General features: G+C 41.0%; 2 protein-coding genes across 2 annotated transcripts in view; one reads left to right on the forward strand and one right to left on the reverse strand.

Annotated features, from left to right (window-relative positions):
- The window catches only part of LOC109464348 (sushi, von Willebrand factor type A, EGF and pentraxin domain-containing protein 1-like), a 29924-nt gene extending 20785 nt beyond the window's left edge, over positions 1-9139 (forward strand). The window contains exons 13-26 of the mRNA XM_019761295.1: positions 198-368; positions 1099-1254; positions 1601-1771; positions 2123-2302; positions 2718-2885; positions 3258-3503; positions 3643-3779; positions 3878-4035; positions 4324-4478; positions 5820-5930; positions 6112-6225; positions 6608-6694; positions 7240-7491; positions 7931-9139. Coding sequence (XP_019616854.1) covers positions 198-368; positions 1099-1254; positions 1601-1771; positions 2123-2302; positions 2718-2885; positions 3258-3503; positions 3643-3779; positions 3878-4035; positions 4324-4478; positions 5820-5930; positions 6112-6225; positions 6608-6694; positions 7240-7491; positions 7931-8052 — 2228 coding nt within the window. The 3' untranslated portion in view covers positions 8053-9139. The remainder of the gene's footprint in view (positions 1-197; positions 369-1098; positions 1255-1600; positions 1772-2122; positions 2303-2717; positions 2886-3257; positions 3504-3642; positions 3780-3877; positions 4036-4323; positions 4479-5819; positions 5931-6111; positions 6226-6607; positions 6695-7239; positions 7492-7930) is intronic.
- A 6-nt stretch (positions 9140-9145) lies between these two features.
- LOC109464368 (gamma-butyrobetaine dioxygenase-like) lies at positions 9146-15249 on the reverse strand. The gene is made up of 8 exons (XM_019761316.1): positions 15035-15249; positions 14340-14433; positions 13292-13419; positions 12367-12569; positions 11411-11516; positions 11030-11229; positions 10563-10729; positions 9146-9320 (listed from the first exon to the last, which is right to left on the reverse strand). Exons 1-8 carry the CDS (start codon positions 15137-15139, stop codon positions 9163-9165), a joined length of 1161 nt encoding a protein of 386 aa, XP_019616875.1. The 5' UTR covers positions 15140-15249; the 3' UTR covers positions 9146-9162.
- Between the last annotated feature and the right edge of the window lie 1002 nt (positions 15250-16251).

Here is a 16251-nt window from a genome sequence, read left to right on the forward strand (position 1 = left end):
TTGTTGTGTGTTGTTGTGTTGTTGTGTTGTGTGTGTGTGTGTTGTTGTGTGTGTGTGTGTGTGTGTGTGTGTGTGTGTGTGAATAATGCTGAATAATGCTACTCAATAACTTATGGAACCACAGTGGACCTTTTGAATCTTGTTGATTCGACTGAAGGAAGTGACTGAAATAAAATTGCATTATCCTTCTACTCTAGGAAAACATTGTGCACCACTGGGACCCCCTACCAATGGTAACCTCACCGGGGGCAATTTCTATGGAGACCAAGTCACATTTTCCTGTGATATTGGATTTCAACTCGCCAACAGCGATGTCAGAGTGTGTGGGGACAATGGCATCTGGAGCGGAGTACAACCGACATGTGATGGTACGTATCACAGTAGATCAGCCAAATAGACAAGTCGCCATGAAATCCAACTGCGCATCTTTTACAAGCCGAATTGTGAATGAATGAATGAATGAATGAATGAATGAATGAATGAATGAATAAATGAATGAACTTTATTGCTCGACAATTGTACATGGTACAATGTGTGGCAGAAATACAACAATACTACAAAACTAAACTTATTACATAAACTAATCTTATTACATTTCTTACTACAAACTACTATCTATACAAATGATTTATTACTATTGACTAGCCGACAGCTACCCACCCCTGAGACAGGGAAGCTGGCAGCAGTATAATCAAAGCCTGGATGTGTATGTATACATACAAACAGGCTGTTTTAAAAGTTCAAAATACAATTGACAAAGTATTGAATTTATGACGCTCGAGCTGATTATAGTTTTCAAGTCCTACACGGTACAGTCTTTTATTTAATACGTCATCCTCATCAGCAGGGCAATGGGGTTAGTCTTTAAGCCTCGAAATGTAAAACGTAGGCGTCACAATGGCCCCCGAAAAACCTATATCATGACAAGAACCAGCAATTCAACATGTATCGCTGTAGCATGAATGATTTAATCTATTGCTGAAATACTGTATTTTTTTCACAGGTTAACTTACTGGTCTCTTCTTATAACGTTATACAATTGCTATCACTTCACCGTTGACATTGCCTTAATTCTGATTTAAAAAAAAATCACTCCAGTCGTAGAATGTAGCATGCTTCAGACTCCGCCAAACAGTGACATGACAGTGTTTGGAAGCACATTTGGCAACACTGCTACCACCAGCTGCGACTCTGGGTACGACATGGTCAGTGGGGACGCCGTCAGGACTTGTCAAGCTAGTGGAGAGTGGTCCGGCAGTCCATTACTGTGCCAAAGTACGAATTTTTATATCCCTTTTACATCAAAATTCGTCTACAATATGGAAAAACATGCTTTATTTGTTTACCCGTTAGCCTGGAATACGTCATACATCATGTGATATAACGGATGAAGCAATATGTATTCCTGTTTATAGAATAAACAAGGCTTAGTCATAATTCAGTTACGTTCGCTTATAGGATTGTTTTCCCTTATTTTGATTGTCATTTTTGATTGTGAAAGTTTACATTTGTCTCGACTGTTTGCATGGCATATGGTACTGTTTCTATGGATTAGTTATTGCATCATTCAGTTGTGTACATCTACTCTTCACCCTAACAGAGACGTGCTGTGTACAGCCATATTTACAACATGGTAGTTACAACGGTACAACCTGCTACAACGACACAGTCTCTCTCGAGTGTTACAACGGATACGATCTGACGTCATCGGATACTGATCTGACCTGTACTGAATCAGGAACCTGGGACAAGCCTATTCCCGAATGTGACAGTATGTACTGTACTCAATGTGAACAGCTTTGAATTCCAGATGTAATTTGTTCCTACATCGCCCTGTCCACCTCTTCTCTTTGTATCCTCCTCATCCACTTCTTTTGTCATTATCTAAACCACTGATATAGTCAGCCCTCTAATTCTAACTGAAAGGAGACATAGCCACAGAATCGCCCAAGAGATATAGGCGTCTTAACAGAAAGAAGACCCTATCAGAAAGTTATTCCGATATCAAGTGATTTGTCGACATTCATCTACTTGTTTTGGCTACATCATGTAAATGATTTCTGTGGCTCAATTGTTAACGATTTCTTATCATATTTTCTAAATTTACACATCGTACACACAGAATCCTGCTGTAACGCTTCCATAGCAGTGGAAAATGGATACGTCACCGCTCCATCAGGCTACTGCTTCGGCAGCACAATACAGATTCTCTGTAACGAGGGATACAAGCTCAGCGGATATGCAAACATGCTGTACTGCAACGCAGGTGGAGTCTGGGAGGGAGAAGCAATATCATGTGAAAGTAAGACGCTTACCTCTAACATCATGTTATTAAGTATCTAAATATTCATCAAAAGCAGAAACCTAATACAGTTAACCCTGCCTTCCCAGCTAATGTTAAATAGTGTCAGTTGTAGAAGACTGAAAATTATTCAAAAGTCTACACTACTGTGAGAAGCCATGCTTATTAAAGCAACCGTTTGGCAAATAAATGACTAGGTATTCATTGTACGCAACAAGTTAGATCATCATAATGTTATCTCACAAGTCGATAGTGGTAAAATATGAGGAAATCCAAGACATGATCTGCCTGTATTGGCCTGTCTGTAGGTTAGTCTTGCTAACATGTCAGCTCTTTAGCCTTTCCATAATTGCTTCCTTGCTAGATGAAATACGTCGTTTTTTTTAATATTCCTAGTTTGTTCTTCATATAACAGGAATCAGCTGTGGTGACCCCGGAGAAATAAGGAACGGCGAAAGGATCCTGACCGGAATATTCCACAGGGATACCGTCACTTACACCTGCGATCCTGGCTTCACCCTGGTCGGTAACAACACTTACACGTGCACTGAGGAAGGATGGGGAGTACCACCATATTGCGAAGGTAGAAATCGCTAAAAAAAGATCACATGACTTAGATTTGAAAATTAAAACCCAGGCCATATGTACTGATTGAATATTTGATATTTTAACAACTTTGAGGATTTATGGCCAGTCATTGTCTTGTATATTATATATATAGACAGGAATATGTAACCTGTTGTTAGAAGGTGTTAAAGAGGTAGCCTTGTTTGTTTAAAGAAGCAAATTGTGTCGGCATTTAAAAACAGATTGGTATCGATTTTTTACATTTTCAGTGCCCAAATATTCTCATTTGCGATAGGTAGTAATACATGGATTATAGAATTTGTCAAGAAAATGAGAAAAAATTAAAACGCCATATCATATATCTCTGAAATGTGTCATTCATTTTCAGCAAGCAACTTATGCAACAGGACTCATCTCTCTGCACCTAAAGATGGCTCCAAAGTCTGCTTCGACAGTCCGCAGGGCACAATTACAGTGGAATACTGCCAGATGCACTGTAACTCCCCACTCATCTACAGCGCCGCTTCGGCATCGATGTATGAATGTAGCGTGGACACGGCGTGGCGTTGGCAGGTCCGGCAGGTGTACTCGGGCGTAACGACATTTTCCCTCGTCTCAGTGGGAGTATGTTCCCGTAAGTATAAGAAATATTTTGTTAACTAAACTGTTTTCTTTGTTTCTTTACGTAGGCCATCTTTCATATTACGCTATGTGTCTAGAGTCGTTAGACTGGATAAAGAAACTGACCTTTTTTTTTACTCTTCTCCTTTAAGCACCATTGAACCCGTTCATTCCCATAACCGTGGGCGGACTGATCATCACAGCAGGAGCGCCCCTCGACATGCCCGCTATAGAAGATGAGATGAAGTATCAGTTGGGACAGCTTGCCTTGTGCATTAATCCATGTGAGGTGAGCAGAACATCAAATATGCCTGAAAATGTGAGCTTTTAGGAAAATACTCAGACCCACGGTTTTATACTTTGTCATCTGTATATTTTATTTCACAGATTGGTAGCATTACAGTTCAGATATCCAACGGACGAGGGAGATCAGGGGGAATCCAGTACCAGATAAGCGTCCAACTCCGAGCTTACGCCGATCCGGCCCTGATTACCCCGACTAACACAATACAGATGGAATGGGTTCGGATTGCAGGAGTACTGAGGTAGAGAATAAAAACAATTCTTGCTAATTTTTCTCCAGTGGGAACGCATGCTATAGATGCCTAAACGTAAAACTGCTGAATGTTGACTGTGATCAAGGCAAAATAATGGGTACTTTATGAACGAAAACATGATTGTTCACAAATGGATTGGGATAAATACAAATGGCAATGAATTTATCACTGGCACTAGAACAAGAAAACATGTGGATCCAACTATATTGAAAGGCTGCATTTTTAAGTAAGCCTTTACATGAAAATGTCATGCTAACTTACGATGACTATCCACAGGCAAAAAGCCTTGGAGTTGCAGGAATTGGTTCAGGTAGGAGGCCTGACTCTTTCGATCGGAGGCCAGAACCTGTCCGTAGCTGACAACGGAATAACCATCTCCAACCCCAGTCTGGGATGCAAGGAGGGGCAAATCATGCAGGGGATTGATTGCTGTAAGATCTTTACCTTTCCGTTCGTCATTTTTTACCCTTCCCACGACTTCAATGTTTTGTAGTGAATAGTAGTACTTTTGCCATCGGCAAAAAAGTTTATGTTTTCTGTTGTGGCTGTGGTCTGTATGTATGTCAACAGCATATCTCGAGAAGATGTGGATGGATATCAATGATATTTGTTAGGTGAGTAGTGGTTTTCCTACTGTACTGCAGTGGGCTGGAAAGGTAGGGGTCGAAAAGAGGAAGGTCAGGTTCAATAAAATCCTTGCGTATATTTATGGTACTATACCGGAGCTTCAGCTGGAGGTCATATTTTCTGGAACTGAAAGGTTAATGACTTTTGGATAGTGGTAAGCTCTTGGGGCTCGGGATAAGTGGTGTAAGTTCCGGACGACTAACCGCTTGTTCTGGAACTTCAGATGCGGTTGTATAAAATATTTGCAGGAAGATAAGTCATTGTCAAGAACCGCGTGATTGCTGTGATTTTTTGTACATAGGTATCTTGAGTGATGCTTAACATGTCTTCATTTGTATATATAGCCTTCTTTTCTGTTAACATAAGGCTGCCATTGGCAATCAACTGATACAATCCATGTAAATGACTGTCTTATTTGCATTTATTCATAAGTTGCGGAAGCATTTACAATTCGCTGCTCCTATACTAAGTTTAACTATCAAACCTAAATGCTTTAAGATACTCGATTGTATTATTATATTTTGATAGTTCCTTGCGGGCCAGGAACATACCACGACACTTTCGACGGCATCTGTCGGCCTTGTGGGTATGCCAGATATCAAGATGAGTTTGGACAAACCGACTGTAAGTCGTGTCCTGACAAGTTTACCACTGAAGGACCAGGAGCCAAGGATATCAGCGAATGCCAAGGTGTGTACGTGTACAATCTTAATCATGCCGTAAAATACAACTGGAATATTTCCTGGTCACACGAAAGAGGGCACTTCGTTGTTAAAAGTGGTTGTTTTTTTAATTGTAGAATTTGCTGACTGTGACTGTGGGATTCATCCATGCCTTTTGAACGCCACCGGCTATTTCTGCCACTGTATGATTGGATATCGGCCTGTGAATGAAGAAGAATGTGAAGGTATGTATATTTAGAACTTACATGTTTCATCACAGACCATACCATGTTTGATGTAATAAATTATTTTGAACATATTTATTCACAGATACATATACCAGGTCCTATACTTGTACAGTAATATTGGCAGGCGTAATTGTAATTTTAGATTGTGCAGTTGTTACACAGTGATGTAATAAATGCATTAAAGTGAAGGTTAATGTTCCCACTTCAAATGAATTTCTTTACTTATTGCAACTAGACATAGACGAGTGTGCCGATCCTGACATCTGCCCCAATGCCAGGTGTATCAACCGCCCAGGCGGCTACTCCTGTCAGTGTCTGCCAGGTTACGACGGGCCACTTTGTGCAGGTAGGGCCTTTTGAAACCATGACTGTTACCTTTTACCGGTAGCATACACTAGCGAAAGGGTCATGATCGAGTTGGTTGCATTGTTGTTACATTTCTTTACAATTTCGCTTCCTCCTAGTCTTGTTTACAACCTTTCAATTTTTCAATTTTATAATTAATCTATAGGTTTTTCCTATAACAGATATAGACGAGTGCCGTTACGTCGGTTACTGCCCAGATCATTCCACCTGCACCAACACTGAAGGCGACTATTACTGTACCTGTGAGCAAGGTTACCAAGGAGACAACTGCGACGGTGAATATATGCATATACAGTAAAACAAAATGCATTACTAGAACTAATTTTACGACATGTAAAAGATAAGGACGTGTTTATCACAACACACCCGGTATCACAACTCCCATATATGACTTATTCGTCACATGGTATTGTTTGAATGTGAGTCTGATTTACAGCTTTCCGAATTCTGTTTGTCCTCAATTTGAGCCTCCTTTGAAAAGTAAATTATTGTCATTTGGGGAAAATGTACATGCGATACATGTTTGAAATATGTAACATTTTCCAACTATAACTCCAATGCAAAAGTATTGAATCAAAATGTGTAATTTCTATTTGGTTAGAATTCAGTATGTTATTGATTGATTGATGTTCATGCAACCCAATTTTTTTATCACAGACATAAATGAATGCCTCGACGCCAGCCTGAACACATGTGGCCCAAATCAGATCTGCGTCAATACAGGAGGCTCGTTTCAGTGTGATGGTAAGTCAAAGTTCCTTGTGTGGAATGAACATGTTGGAATATTTTTGACTAGCACTATCTAAGCAATATGTAACACGGGTGAATCATATGGTGTGTATTTTCATGTACATTTTTTAAAGTGCTTGTGACATCAAATCACCAAGATAAATCATTTCCTGATTACATGTACACTCAAACATAATTTACATTATGTAAATTAGATGTTCAGTTTACAAAATTTAAAACTTTATAATGTTATTGAACATCAATACATACAAATCATATTTCCTGCAAATGATGTCTGTCGCCACGTGATCATAATTGAATTCAGCCCATTACGTCACAGTGAACAGGGTAGCTGGTTCAGAACCTGGCATCAAGGCTCAACAACATATAATTTTGAGAACAAAAAGGAATTAGAAATATTGTAGTAACTAACAAGTTTGTGCAATCACAATAATTTTACACATAAGTTTGCTTCTTGTAAACATTATATAGTGTATCTTGCTAAACAGACCCCATATTGTTAGCAAACTAAACAGACTCCCATATTGTTAACAATGCAGACTGCACAATGTTCGACGGGAAGTGCTTCACTGTATCGGACACCTCGGTAACGTTCGCCGAAGCGGAGATGATGTGTGCTGGAGGAGGAGGGACTGTGGTCACCGTTAAAGACCAGCATGTTCAGGACTTCCTTGTCCAACTGCTGTCCGTGCCCAACAAGGACGTGTGGATCGGCCTGACTGACCGCGACTTGGAAGGACAGTTTGTGTGGGCTGATGGGACTCAACTGGCCTACAACGCCTGGGCTCCAGGTATTCCTTCACATTTTCATCAATATATAGAGAAGAGAGTTTGTTGAACACATTTGAGAGAAAAGTTTGAATAAATTTTGAATGACTTTCGATATATCTACTTTAAAATCACCTCGAAGCACGCAGAAGCACGTACGGCGGGTTGTGACCGACGCTATTGCCGCGGTTGGGAGCTCTGCATGGGAGAATGCATTGAGCATGACCAAAACATTTAGGCTGGCCAACAGAATAGGCAAAAACTATTTGGAATGTTGTGAATATTTTCTAGAATGCACTTTATGCGTGTATATTCATGAATATACAAAGAATTTTCCATCAGACGGCATTCTTTCGAGTGAAGGGGGCCTACGCTACACACAAACATTTTAGAGTGCTTAAAATGTATTACAGTAAGTACAGTGTTCATGATAATACTAGAACGCATTATATTATATTCCAGGAGAACCAAACGGTGACGCCACAAAGAACTGTGTTCACCTGTGGACTCTGGCGAACTTCCGCTGGGACGACATGTCGTGTGGAAGCAGCAACTACTACATCTGTCAGTACGACATGCCCTAGGCTTGACAACATCCTGTGCATACGACTGGTGTGATAACTTCCATGTTGAATTCTTCATATCTAGACTTTGCTAGTGTTTAATTAAATATCAATAAATTTAATGACGTGACTGGAAACTTCGTCATGGTCACGTAGGATGTAAGTGTAAACGCTCGGACAGCTGGACGTTTTGATGATAATTTTATCTCCTTTAATGTGAATTCGTGTTGTAGCAAAAAAAATCTATACACATATTTGTGTAAGAAAAAATTATAACTGGTATGCAAAAGCAATGTCAAAGTTATTGAATAATTGCTCTGAATTGCATCGATCTAAACGTTTTATAAGATTTATAAGATGTTAGATTTGAAAAGTACAGTCAAACTTGTCTAAAAGTGGTCTTCTTAGGCAAGTACAAAAAGCATGTTGACAAAACCGTTATGGCCAGATGATTGGCTGAAAGTGGAGACAGCTTGTGTATGTTTGACTGTATATACATGATGAAGATGTAAAAGTTAGTTAAATTTCTTAATTGCGGTTTTAATATTTGAATTTTGCTTTCCTGTTTGTGGCGCTGACATATATTCTTCCTGTTTGCACTTGAAAATAAAGAGTGATAGTCCTCTTGATAAATGTCTCGTTTTGAGTTGTAGATTGGTGTTGAAAGTTAGATAAAATAATAGGGAAGATATTAGAAAACTTTTCGATAAATTACAAGAAAAAAAACATACAGAAATTGTAACATATTGCCAATACATATTAAAGCCATTTGCATTGACTTCATGAACGGATATTGCAAATTCTATCAATGAAATCTGGAATGACAATAAGGTAACTGAAGAACGCCTGGTGGATGAATTGGTTCCATACTATATAACTTGGTGCGTTGGTAGACAAAAAAAATTATCAGAGCTTTGTCTTGTCTCCTCTCTTCATTCTTCATATTTATCCGCCATCCACGTTCCGGTATGGCAACAGACATGTTTGCCAATTTTTGGCATGTCAGAGGGCAACAAAGTATTTGGTTGGTTGGTTTGTTGTTTGTTTTTTAAAATCAAGCTAAATTCAATACTCACGCTGATGTCATCCATAAAAATTATTTGCTGTGGCCTAAAGCAAAATTTTGACTTATCACTCCTGGATGCCCAGCTCGGCCTGCAGGACGCGCATGCGAGAGTAGGTCTCGTCCCAGTCCACATACCCGACCTGCAGGTGCCTCTCTCCGCCTGACAGGCTGAACGCCGTGCGGTCGTGCAGGACACGGAGGTTGTCGAACGCCAACATGTCTCCTGGAAAACACGGAGAGCAGGGGTGCCACAGACTTCATCAGAATTTTACGGAATTCATACGATCCTACCAGGAAACATACGAAGTTTACGGAATACATACGATCCGTTACGCGGAAATATACGGTACTTACTAATTTGGGGTCATTTGGGGTTATTTGGTGACTTGCCGCCGCGATCACTGGTTCCACCGATTCCCAGCATCGCCCTGCTATTTGGCCTAAAATACAGGCTACTATGTCGTGAAAGAAGCCCGCATAAGTGCAGTTTGGGGTTTAGCAGGGAAGGATAAGCCCTTAAAATTATTTATTTTTTATTTTATTCACATTTATTTTCCGAGGATGAGGCAAAAAGTTATAAAACTTATCTCTTTAAAATTCTTTTAAACTAAGATATTAGAGAACATCGCTATAATAGTCCGCCATCTTGAATTTGCTGCCGATGTCACGTGATGGTGGTGCAAGTCACCAAGGATCAGCCCAAGGATCGTATGTATTCCGTAAAATTTGTATGCTTCTAGTAATGGATCGTATGTATTCCATAAACTTCGTGTGTTTCTAGTAATGACCGTATGCATTCCGTAAACTTCGTATGTTGCCTAGTAAGGATCGTATGAATTCCATAAAATTCTGATAAATTCTTTGGCACCCCTGGAGAAGGGAGAGTAGGGCTAGATTCGGTGGAGTCGGGTAGCTTAGTGTGGTAGAGCGTTTGACTCTGAAACTATGAGACCCGGGTTCGATTTGTCTAGACATGCGCCCCAACGTTGTGTCCTTGGGAAAGGCAGTTTACACGACTTTCCTTACTCCATCCAGGTGTGAATGGGTACCTAACTCCGGTTGGGGAAAGTCGTATTGAAGTCACCTGGTGGCGCCGAATTGCAGCCACGCAGTCCCTTAGCCCCCACCAGGCCTTTCTACGGCAATACGGATCGCAGGATTCGGCAAAAAAATTGGCAAAGGGAGTCCGGCCGCGGGGAGGTAGTTTCTTTCGCGCGGCCAGTTAAACCTACAAGGCGGCCAAACTCCCCTGGCAAATATTTTCCTATATATATAGCCAGCGTAGTTAGTCTGGTCAAGACTACAGTCCCTTGCAAACAATTTGCAAAGTGTTTGGAGAAAATATACTGGCTATGAAGGTAACTAGCTTCTCTGCTCGAAACAGCTTCAATCTGATGCTGAGGATTAACTGGACCTTTAAAAATACTTGTTGTAATAATTAAATAAGGGTAAAAGCTCGACTCGCCTTCTTTCATCTTGTAGCGGATGCAGTTCCTGGGGTGAGCCAGGATGTCGTCGAACGCCCTCATGGCCCGGTAGAAAGGTTTGACATGGTCCAGCGGCACGTCCAGCACGGAATCACGGGAGTGTTTCCCGCACACCACCTTCTGTACCTCCCCCTTGTCGCTTACGCTGAACAAAAACACAACACTCAAATGTCTATTCGTTACAGCAGATGGGAAAACTGTCGTACATGTTGATAAAGCTAAAGACTTTAGAAGAAAACGAGAAGGGGACAAAAAAAGCCAATGAGTTCTATTTTTCAGTCAATTGATGATATTTTGTATGTACTTAGGTCTTGGCAAGATGAAAGTCATGGTCAATTTTGGGCCAGCTATATATATATAGTAGCCTGCTTACTAGTAGTTATAGTTTTGTAAGGTTAACGTTGATATGATTGGGATTGATTTTTTTTTAAACGTGGGCTACCACCTGATGATATGGTGTCGTTCCTTCATGTGGTGCCTGGGCTCGGCCTTCCCGATCCTGTGGAAGTTGACCTTGACCGCGGTGAGGAGTTTGAAGGCGTCCGGGTTCTCCTGCTTCAGCTGGTAGGCGGCGTTGAAGGCGTCCACAAGCTCACTAGCGCCCCCTTCCGACTCCGTCTGCTTGATGCAGTGCATCATCTGGACCTGTTGGAAGACGTACAGAGGTACTCCCGGACACTTCTATGTACAGAGTGTGTTTGTTTGTTTGTTTGTGTGTGTGTGTGTGTGTGTGTGTGTGTGTGTGTGTGTGTGTGTGTGTGTGTGTGTGTGAAAATTTGCAGCTGTGTTTTTAACGCTGCAGTAGTAACAGAACCTCCATACTCACGCCAGGCAGGTAGTTGTAGTACGCCAGGTCCGTGTGCAGTCCAAGTGGGTCTGTGCTCAGGAGGAAGTTTCCGTGGATGGGCTGGATTTTCAACATCTGCTCCGCCCTGTTGGTGCAGAAGGAACGTCAAACCTAGTATATCATACCTGAGCCGCGATAACGTTCCATACAGGTGTTCCGGCCCGTGTGATAAGGCCATGTTGATTTGAGTATATGGATGACATATACTCAAACCTCTTGGAACCCCCAAACTGATGCGAACGTGCAAATAAAAAAAAGTTTAGCAAAAAGAAGTTGCTTTCATTATGAAATCAACGTGGTCATGAAGTATGATATGGCAAATAATCTACTCTTCAAATTCATTTCCTTACATTTTCATCTGTTTTGTTTGATTTTGGTATTCTACGACATTGGTATCATTTACCAATCTTTTAGTTTTTTTTTTTTTTTTAACTTATAGTATATATTTGCTCGTTTTGCAACTGTTTTGTGCGATTTAAAGTATCGTTGAAAACTTTTTTGGGGGGCGGCCGAAAATTCATGCGCGCTCGGATGTCATCCATAAAATCAAATCAACATGGCTTAACTAGCGGTACGGCCTGGGGTTCTATTTTGTTATCACACGGGCTTCCAAACGTTCAAGAAAATAATTCGAACGCGTTTCGCGCACACCGAGTTCGCTCTTTGGAAACTTCGAACACCGAATTCGGATGTTTTCGGATGTTGAATTCGGATTAACCTTTTTGTTTAGATGCACCAAATTTCGCATTGAAATGTCTGTTTTATTGGGTGGGTATGGCATAAATAGAATACAACACGTGCGGTCGTCGGGTGATCCGACCCGCGGTCGGGCTGTTACCTCGGGCGATACGGAATACACCGTGTAGTATTATATATGTATCACGGAATTGATTGATAAATAGAAAATACAGAGGAAAAAAATAAGATATACCGACCCTAAGAAGGTCATTTTGGGAAACGCCACGCGATTGGCCAGCTTGAGAAACTGCCCAGGCTGACGTGGCACGTTCTGCACCAGAACGAGGCCGATAGTGTCCAGGAGAAACAGGAAGTCGTACAAGGCGCGGTCGTCTGACAAAAGCGCGGGAAAATCAGCCGTGGGGAGGTTTGTGAAGAGTTCGGCTCCCCAGAGCTGCTTCTGGAGAAATATTACACAATACGTCGGTGAAGGTGAGACATCCAGGTAATAAGATATGCCAAAAAAACAGTTACTCAAGCAACTGGAAATGATTTTGGAAACAGTCAGACGTTTCAGGTAGTATCCACTACCTTTTGTCAGTGACTGAGAGACCAGAGGAGAAATGCAAGTTTATAAGCACAAATTATTGATGGATATGCATCTAATTGGACTTCCAAAAATTGTCTTCACTTATTTCCATATAAATCAATAGTTTGTGCTTATAAACCTGCATTTCTCCTCTGGTCTCTCAGACACTGACGGACGGTAGTGGATACTACCTGAAACGTCTGACCGTTTCCAAAATCACATCCAGTTGCTTGAGTTGCTTGTTTGTTTGTTTTTATCCGAATAAAAACAAACAAACAAACTTCTAACATGTCACTGACTTGTCGAGATACACTAAACGAAATCATGAACATTCTGAATGCAAATGTCGGTGTCCCGGGTTCGAGTCCTGACATGCCACCGATCTTGTGTCCTTGGGAAAGGCACTTAACACGGCTGTCCTCACTTAGCTCAGGTGTAAATGAGTATTGTCCTGTCATGTATTTGTCCCCTGTGTTGGTGGCGGCATTAATATAAGTTGATAAAACTTGAGTGTGTCGTCACCACGTCTGGTGATTACATGTTGGAATAAAAAAAATGTCGGTGCGTTTTTTTTTTTTCAGGTTGTCCTTTACCTTTCTCCTCCAGCGTGTTTCCCTGTCCGCCCTGGCCTGGGGACTGAAGCAGCGGTCCCGCAGCCACTGCCAGCCGTACTCGCTCCGGTGTCCGTCCGGCCACGTCACGTGTAAGGTGCTCCCCCTATCTGAAATGAGCGGAAGTGCAACATTTGAATGACGTCACGGACAGCGTGCTTCTCCTACCTAACATGAAGGAAAGTCAGTGACATGTTAGAAGTTTGTTTGTTTGTTTGTTTGTTTGTTTTTATTCGGATCACCATTAGCGCCTCGGCACTACTCGTCCTAAATCCTGGGGTCCCACACATCAAGCGAAAGATAAACAACAAAAACTTGTAGAAATGATATCAAAATTACAAAATAATAAGGTGATTTCAAATTATTAGGAGGATCAGAGGTCAACAAAGAAAAACACAAAACAATATAAACATATCCAGTGTTGTACATAAACAACAATGGCATTTAACAGCATTTGGCGAAGGAATGAGACCGTGGAACTCTTGTTCAAAATTCAGCAGCCTTATATTATTACGGAAAAGGTACCCTTACATCCTTTTTGGCTGTTGGTTTGGCTGCTGGTTGCTTGAAAATGACATCAAAATCGTACGACGACCTACATGACCGCTCAATTATATAGACATTCTTTATTTACTCAACAAAAAGCACAGGAATTTTTGTATGGTCTTCTATAACTAAAGGTCTAACAAAGCTAAATATATGTATAAATAAAGGCATCCTACGTAAAGAATATAATATGTATGCGGCAAACCTCGTACAGAATATATGCCAGCGGCAACAATAAGGGTTTAATTATTCTCTAACATGTTGTCTCTAAGATTTAGACATTCTTAAATGTATTTCCCTGTTTGAACACTGCATTGGTTATCTCCCCTGAGAATGTAATTGGATTTAAGTACAGGATCTGATGTATTGAAGTCAGTTCAACAAGCGAAAAGAAAACAGGAATAGGCGCTTATCATGGTGTAGTGTACAATCCATTATATCCAATCCTGCACTCATTTTCGATCATATTTATATAAAAACTCACCTTGCACGTTTGCATGGTCGGGGGCAACGTCCAGATCCAGCCGTGACGTCAGCACCAAGCGTTTGTTTAGGTCGACCTGGAAACACTCCGAGCACTGCCGGGTCAAAACAGAACATGACAACCTTCAATTAATCTTTTGGGGGGAATGTGCATTGTTTCCAAACGACAAACAGTTGCTGTAATGATTATTTCGTAAATTACAATAAGTGGCTGCGAGAATAGAAGTGGTACCTAACTTGAGTTCGCAGTTACATGTCCTTTTATTTGTATTCATCACTGTGCTTCTGAATAAAAGTTACCATTATTATTACTGTTTTCTTCGTTATCCTCTCAATGTTTGTTACTGAAGGGTGTCAAGAATCAACATTCTCTTAACAGCTGCTTCGAGCTGTTGACATATCCATAAATACTCTCCAAGCCTGTTTTTGATATTAGGCTTTTTGTTTTGTTATGGTATTTTTTTATGACAGCGTTAGGGTGGAAACTGCACGGCCAGTTTAATACTGTCTTGCAGCTACCAAAATATCTGCTTGGAGATTAATCCATGAAATTATTTTAATCAAACTACAGAAAGTTCGTGTCCTATGCCAATAGTATTCAGAGAGTTTTGGCTGTGATACTGTGATGAGACTGTGAAAACAACATGACGAAAGCTCCCCAATTCTATCTGGAACCTACCACTTTTGTTGACCCACCTGACAGTTGTCCCTCAGCCAAACGTACGGGAACCAGTCCACCCCTCCCGCGGACCATTCCACTTCCACCGTCTCCGAAGACCTGTCCAACTTGGCCCTCTCCATATTTTAGCCTGCAAACCAGTCCTTACAAGGTTGAGATGTATCAAAAAAGATGGTAGTCGGACCGCGCTAGTATTACCTAGCAGCAAAACATGGCCGCCCAAGTTCTAATAAAGTAGCGCATATGTAAGCACTGACCGGACTTTGGCCGACCGTGGCACGCGGATGTTGACAGACACAGTCTGACGTTATGTATACACTAACGCCAACAGTTGTATTGGGTCAACACGCCAATGTTTCTTGGCCGGCGGGTACGATTGTAGGCCCCGAGACGTACGCTTGGAGATTTGCATACAATGTAAAATGTACATATATTATATTCCAAAACATGTACCCGGCCCGCTTCGGTACCATACAAAGACACTAGATTACCCAAAATTAATAGTAGTTCCATGCTGGTCAATAAGGTCATGTGTTATATCAGGGGATGGTGATATTTTTTGTGCGGATATAACTGGGGTCATGGAGCTTTTATCTTAATGATATTTGGAACATAGATTGGGGTTGGGACTATTAGGTCAAGGTCAATTATGGGTAATCTAGCGGCTTTGTACGGTACTAAAACGGGGTACATGGGTATGATTAAAAGGGTTAATGCCCTGCCCCGAGATATATATGGTGAGATAATCCTCGGTCAGGTGCCAAAGCCACCGAATAAACCACCAAGTGAGCGTAGCAAATGAGGTGGCATATTCGGTGTTTATCGCACCCGACCAGGGATTATCAAACCATATATACCGAGGGAAAGGCGGACCATTGACGTTATTATCATATAGCATATCCAACTGACACAGTTATTTGACACAAATTCCTTCATACAATTACTCCATTGCCGAAAAACTCTCACATTTTATGATCTTTTATGCTCCGTAAAACGAGATGGCATGGACAGAAATAATCTAGGTAATGATCTGCGGTGATCAATCAATCAATCAATCAATCAATCAAATGGTTTATTTGTGAAAACAAACAAGAACGTGTAGCGATTGGCTAAATTGTGTCTTGCTGTTCTTAATTAACATTCCTTGCATAACAAATTAAAATTAATAAGTAATTCGATGTGACATTTTAGTGGGAATCTCAGAATTTTTGTTTAGGTAGCCTTCCCAAGCAGC

Source organism: Branchiostoma belcheri, unplaced genomic scaffold (genome assembly GCF_001625305.1).
Source record: "Branchiostoma belcheri isolate BF01 breed outbred unplaced genomic scaffold, Haploidv18h27 scaffold137, whole genome shotgun sequence".
NCBI lineage: Eukaryota > Metazoa > Chordata > Leptocardii > Amphioxiformes > Branchiostomatidae > Branchiostoma > Branchiostoma belcheri.